We start from the raw sequence: 6,369 nt of genomic DNA, 5'->3' as shown, positions 1-6,369 counted from the left end.
AGAGGAACTTAGGGATTCATTACTTTCTTGTTCTTTGGATTCCTCCTCTCGTATGGGAGGGTGTCTTCTTTTGAGGGTCTCATCAAGAGGCCTCCTAAGCTCTCTCTCCTCTTGGGGAGGAAAGAAAATCCCATAATCATGAAGTTGGTGAGTAACTTTGGCTTGCAAAGTGGGGTTACCCATAGCTTGTTGCAACCTAGTAACAAGATAATTAACAAACATGGGGGCATCATTATTAGCACCTTCATGTACAAAAGCAAAGTAATGATTTTTCATTCTACTCTCTTGGTTATTGTCAGCCATGTTAACAAAATTTGTGTGTTTACTTAGTGTATTCTTTGGCAATTCAAAACCTTAGTTGGTACTCCTCTCAGCCTTTGAAACTTAGTACTTAAGCATCTACACCCACGGCTCGAATTGGTTAACTATAGAGAGTAGTGGTGTGGGTCTAACATAGCAGAGTTGCTTCTTATGGCTCAATAATGGTAAAGCCGTAGGCAAGTCTAAAAAGACTCCATTATTAAAATGAAATCTCCCGAGGTGTGCACCATATCCCACATAGTGGGCTCAACAAAGCTTAAGAATTTAAGCATGGCTCTTGGTTGGATTTGCATTCCATAGCCAAGAGTGTTGGTGTAGGCTATCACTTCTCAACAAGCTTGGAGAAGGAGATGGAGTTCATCTACTTTCACTAAGTGAGAATGCTTGGAAAAAAATGAGTGTGTGAGAGGTGTATACCCCCCCAAGAATACCCCTTGCTTGCTTTGGGCGAGCCCCCCTTTTTGCTCAAGCATGAAGCTCATTGGACCCCTCTCCCCCTAGCCAATCACATGCCCCATGCATTTCAAGCACATGGGTAGTCTTTGGACAAGTGTCCTCCTTACCCCTTTGAGAGAGAGAGCCTGAAAATATCTAGATATTTGTTGAATGGAACTAGAAGCTCATTGGACCCCTCTTTAGCCCAGCCAATAGGATTCAAACACACCATGTGACTAAGCATAGGGAGAGTTTAACATGTGTCCATATACACCTTGAGAAAAGGGGGTGCCCTTTGGTTGAGTGGGAGGTTAAGTCAAAGATTCCCCTAACTTTGGGGCCTTTGTAGGGTCTCTTTTTTACTCAAGCACCTTACCCCCCATGCATGGGAAGCTTCTCAATCACCTTCCTCATCAAGCATGACAAGCACCTCAAGCACCTTAGTCAGCAAGCACGACAAGCACCTCAAGCTTAGATCGGGTTCCCACCTCAAGCTCAGTCCTAGCTTGGCTAAGGTCAAAGGACTTTTAACACTAACCATTGGAGGTCTTTAATGAAGCTAACCCTAAGGTATTTTAAGCTCCATTAGCTAGCCTTTCTCTTTGACATATCATCTCTCATTTGGACCCCTTTACATTGGCCCCGTGTTGAGATAGATCCGTAAGCACGTGTCTATATTCTAACCCTTGTTCCCGTTTATTATCCCACATTAAATGACCAATTTAATATGAGAAAATCATTTGGGTTGGTTAGATATTAGCTTTTATGACAAGTTTAACAAGTGAATAAAGTAAAAAAAAAATTAAGTTACTCAAGCATAAATTTTTTCTCCTCACAATGCAAAAAGATTGATCGTCTTTGTTGAAACCTCAAGATCTAAAACATTGTCAATAACATGGGCATCTAACCCTAACTCAAGCCCAACTCGAGACGACCGCAAGGAAAAAGTAACTCCCTTACCACATTTACAAAAAAATGCACACATTTATATTGTTTACTTTGTTAATCACACTTGAAAGATTTACACATGTAAGAGTAAATCTATGTTAGTAACAAACCTATCTAAAATTGATCCATGTTCAAGTCGTGGCTTTCACATACAAGGCGATCATGGCTCAACAAAAAGAAATGGTCTCAACATGCGTAAAGCTAGAGGTCGATGAAACAGGTTACAATAACAATCAAATTATAATTTGGAGTTAATATAAAAAATTGCCATCATAAAGAGAACAAGAGTGTGTAGAAAACTTACAATGAAAGACTCGTCCTCGCAATCTTAAATGTCTTCTTCGTCGGCATTCTCATTTTCCTCTCGAGGGATGTCAGCATCATGTGGAACCCCATAAGCGTGAGGTTTGTATCCGCACTTAATTTTTTTCTCTATCTTTGCTACCCTACTCGGCATGTTTGCTTCCCATGCAGACTTTCTGTGCTTTAATCCATGCCTCTTCCCACTTTCTTTGCGATTTTTCTTTTGCATCAAATTCCCACGCTTTGGTTGCCCGCACTTGTGGGTCTTTGTGAGACTTTCTTCATGCCACCCTAACTTTATATGCAACATCCCCAAACCTTGTTATGCATTGGCGTTTAAATCTAGGAGACACTTGTTGTGGTGGTCGTTCACTAGTTTTAGGTCACCCTGTCCGGTGCTCTGAAGGTGAACATTTGTGGTTTTGCGCACATTCTTTAGATGTCTAATGAGAAGACATCGCCTTTCGTATGACACCTTTTGGTCAATATATACTTGTGATGCATGACACTCACGAACAACTTTTCCATTTTTCCCCACAACTTCAATAAATGGAGACATTTTCTGACAATTAAACAGGGAAAAAAACATTGAATTGCACACCGTACTTATGAAGTGTGGATGCCGACCAACAAATCCACATTTCCATTGCAAGTCACAATGACAATGTGCAACAATTTATGAGCATAATCGCTTGTGTACATACCTCATTACTCGCCATAATCTTGTCAAATAACTTCACTCTACTCTCTATCGACTAAGGTGGTCAAGAAGCTCAGAAAACCGACAATGTATCTTCTACATAAACCAAATCAAAGTGTTAAACAAAAAACCCATCACATTCACAAGTGGTGCAAGTAGATTCTGCTTCCAGAAAGTAATTTCTACTCACCACTATCACAATCACAACGGCCACAGTGAACTTTTTCTGTGGCAAGGGCATAATCCTAAACCCACTTCTTTGCTGAGTGCATTGCAATGACGACTAGAAACTCTAAACCCTGTACTAAGCGCAGTAATCTTAGTAGCTGCGCAAAAAAACCAGAGGCCCTGTGTGCAAACTCAGATACCTGCTCGCTGCAATGGCTTTTCGTGTGCACAGCCTCAGCGCGACGGAAATGACATAGGGCAAGCTGCACAGGCCGAAGAATCGACCTCAAGACGGCTGGTTTGCGCGTTGCAGCAGGCTGTTTTGGCGGCGCGCTTAAAGTCCCTGCAAAGAAAAACCAAAGGGGCCCTAATTTGATTCAAAGCCCTTTAAAAAAATCGACGGGCGATTTCACCTGAGCCCTTGATCCCCCTTGAACCTCCGACTCAAAAGCTTTTGAAGTTTGGATAAAGCCAAACTATCTTTTCCTCCGGATGGCGTCATTCGCACGTGGTGATTGCGACGAATGGGCACAGGGCAAGTGTGTAAGGGCCATGGTTATGTTTCTGTGCATCCAGGTGAATTGCTAATTGCCCTAGCAGCTTACTCTTCGCCAAAGGAAACAGCAGAGAAGCAAAGCTGGTGATGGTGGGCTCTGCCCAGAACGGCCGATGGTGGTGATACTGAGGCATAATAACATATAGAAGATATCGATCAAAGGTGCGATAGAAGCTATGGCAGGCGGTTCCTCAAGGTGGGTTGCGACTTTACTCTGTTGGGCGCTCCTCTTTTGTGCTTGTGCTTCAGCGAAGCCAAGCCTGGAGGGCACCATCATCTTCTCAACCTACCGGCGCTTGCGCTTTGCCTTCGACATCTACTGTGTACAAGTTCCTTCAAGCTTCGCTAATTCAAACTTTTCAGAAACAAGGCTCACCTATGGAGAGGGCCAGAATGTTAATTACAATGGTTTTTTTGCAAGAGACTTAGATCAGGACCTGATCTTCAAGGGTGCACCCCGCCAACAGGAGCGTGGATCTTCTAGCTATGGAGATCCCCTTGCAGGCAAAATTCTTGCCTATGTCTCAGAGCAACAGGAAGGTCGGCCTCAAGTTTATTTCAACTTGTACAGCTCTAAAGAAGAAGTAGGAGTTGGAAGGTTCGATGGTGTGGTAAATGCAACGGATAGGAGCAGTCAAAAGAATCCTTCTATCAGCAGACATGAGATTCATACTGCGGCACTACAATTGGCTAACCCGAATCAAAAGACTTGTGCTAATGCTGGTGATTGTGGTACCGATGGTGGTGGTGATGAGGATTTTGTTGTGCATCAACCAGTGTTTTTCCAAGATAGACCATCCATAGCTCAAGACCGCGTTTTCTATGTCTCTTCACAGGAACAATCGCAAGAGCTGAGGCAGAGCTGGGCTGCAACCTATTCCACGAGTCTTATCAATGGATCTACGATGCGTCTTACTCCAGGAGGAGTTGTTGACTTTAGCCCATCGGTATCACCCTCTGGTGAATGGATGCTCGTAGCTTCTTCGTATGGTAAAAGAAGTTGGGAAGGAGATGCTCATGAATTGTATACAGATTTGTACATTTTCAATGCTAGTGATGGATCAAGTCGAACTTTATTAGTGAGTGGTGGAGGTTGGCCATCATGGGCAGATGATTCGACTTTTTTCTTTCATAGGAAGGCTGAGGATGGATGGTGGAGCATTTACAAGGGCGTTGTCGCTTGGGACGTGCTATTTGGCCGATACACTCAAGCAAATGATGTGGTTACTGTAAAGAGAGTTACTCCTCCAGGGGTTCATTGCTTCACGCCAGCTGCCTCTGCAGCAGCAAATTGGGTTGCCATAGCCACTCGCAGGCCAGAGTCATCCTACAGGCATGTAGAAATATTTGATTTGCAGACAAATAGTTTCTTTCAGGTCACGAATCAAACTGCCCCTACAACCCATCATTACAACCCCTTTGTATCACATGACTCCGCCCTGCTTGGATATCATAAGTGCAGAGGTAGTCTAAATGAGGTAGACCCTCGCATACAAGAAGATGCGACTGGTTTGTCAGGCTCCATTCAAGAGATTGGCGGATCTTTAAGAGTTCCGCACCTGGATTCATTAATTTCACCTTCTTCTGGCCTCTCGATTCTGCGAACAGGTGGCGAGTTTCCTTCATTTTCACCAGATGGGTCCTATATTGCTTACATCAGTAAGGCAGGTGAGACCGGGGTTCGTGCTATGCGCTCGGATGGGTCGGGGAGTACGGAGGTGTATCCCAACTCCTCTTTTGGGACAGTATGGGATAGAGTAAGGGAAGGTGTGATTTATACAAGCTCTGGCCCCATATTCCATTCCAGAGCGTCTGTGCATATTGTTGCCATGTATAATGCACATAAGCTTGTCAATGGTGAAAATGTGTCACTTACGTCCAAGGTGTTGACAAAGCAGGGCACAAGGAACAATGCTTTTCCATCGCCATCTCCAGATGGGAAATATCTGGTCTTCAGGTCAAGCCGCTCTGGGTCAAAGAATCTGTATATTATGGATGCGGTGCAAGGTGAAGAAGGGGGTTTGTGGCACTTGACACAAGGGAAATGGACAGACACAATGTGTAGCTGGTCTCCAGATGGGGAATGGATTGTCTTCTCTTCTGATAGAGAAAACCCTGGGAGCGGAAATTTTTCATTGTATTTAATCCATCCTAATGGTACAGGCCTTCGCAAAGTGTTTAGTGACGTTCATGTGGACGGACGCGCAAATCACGCGTCCTTCAGTCCAGACTCCAAGTATTTGCTCTTTACCACAGACTATGCAGGATTCTCCTCTGAACCCATAGGCTTACCTTTCCAATATCAGGGGTATGGTGATATCTTTGTTTCCTCGCTTGATGGCACGTACCTTGAACGCATAACACATCTTCAGTATGAGAATGGAACGCCGTCATGGGGAGTGAGGCACATTGATTCTACAGAGCTAACAAAGGAAGGGGAAGATGTTCAGTGTGCTTATGATGATGTGGACTGGCTGTTGGAGGATGTATTCGTTCAGTTGCAAATGCCTCTTAGCTTACCCACTCAAGCTCGGTGTGGCTATGCAGGGTGATGGGAGCCCTTGTATGTATGTAATTTACATGTGACAACTCTTGTATGTATATTCTGCACAGATAGATTGTGATTTGGTGGCACAAAAATCTGCAAATTGTGTGTGCACATTGATGGTAGCATTCTATAAATTGTTTCTTTAAAGAGCTGAGTCTCATGCATGGAAGTGATGAGGTCTGCTATTAGACATGGGACTTTCATATTTAAATATGCTTAAATGCCCCCTTCACACTAAGACACTGCCTTTTGATGAGAGAGAGAGAGAGAGAGAGAGAGAGAGAGAGAGAGAGCTCTTCCTATTTCTTTGCCGAAAAACATTGCCTTTTGCCATGACAAGACCAACCTCTAATCATAGAACACACTTAAAGGCATCAACTTCACCAAATT

At 43.8% G+C, this 6,369-nt stretch overlaps 1 protein-coding gene across 1 annotated transcript; it reads left to right on the top strand.

The window, feature by feature from the left end:
- Nucleotides 1-3,380: 3,380 nt before the first annotated feature.
- LOC147465536 (uncharacterized) lies at nt 3,381-6,071 on the top strand. The gene has a single exon (XM_086520532.1). It carries the CDS (start codon nt 3,608-3,610, stop codon nt 5,981-5,983), a length of 2,376 nt encoding a protein of 791 aa, XP_086376658.1. The 5' UTR covers nt 3,381-3,607; the 3' UTR covers nt 5,984-6,071.
- Nucleotides 6,072-6,369: the final 298 nt, after the last annotated feature.

The sequence above is a fragment of the Adiantum capillus-veneris genome, chromosome 1 (assembly GCF_014529385.1).
Source record: "Adiantum capillus-veneris isolate H3 chromosome 1, ASM1452938v2, whole genome shotgun sequence".
Taxonomy (NCBI): domain Eukaryota; kingdom Viridiplantae; phylum Streptophyta; class Polypodiopsida; order Polypodiales; family Pteridaceae; genus Adiantum; species Adiantum capillus-veneris.
Note: the sequence above shows the minus strand (reverse complement) of the source record. Positions and strands in the feature narration are given on the sequence as shown.

Excerpts from the sequence above, each read along its gene's own strand:
- LOC147465536 (XM_086520532.1), top strand. The coding sequence starts at position 3,608 with ATGGCAGGCGGTTCCTCAAGGTGGGTTGCGACTTTACTCTGTTGGGCG.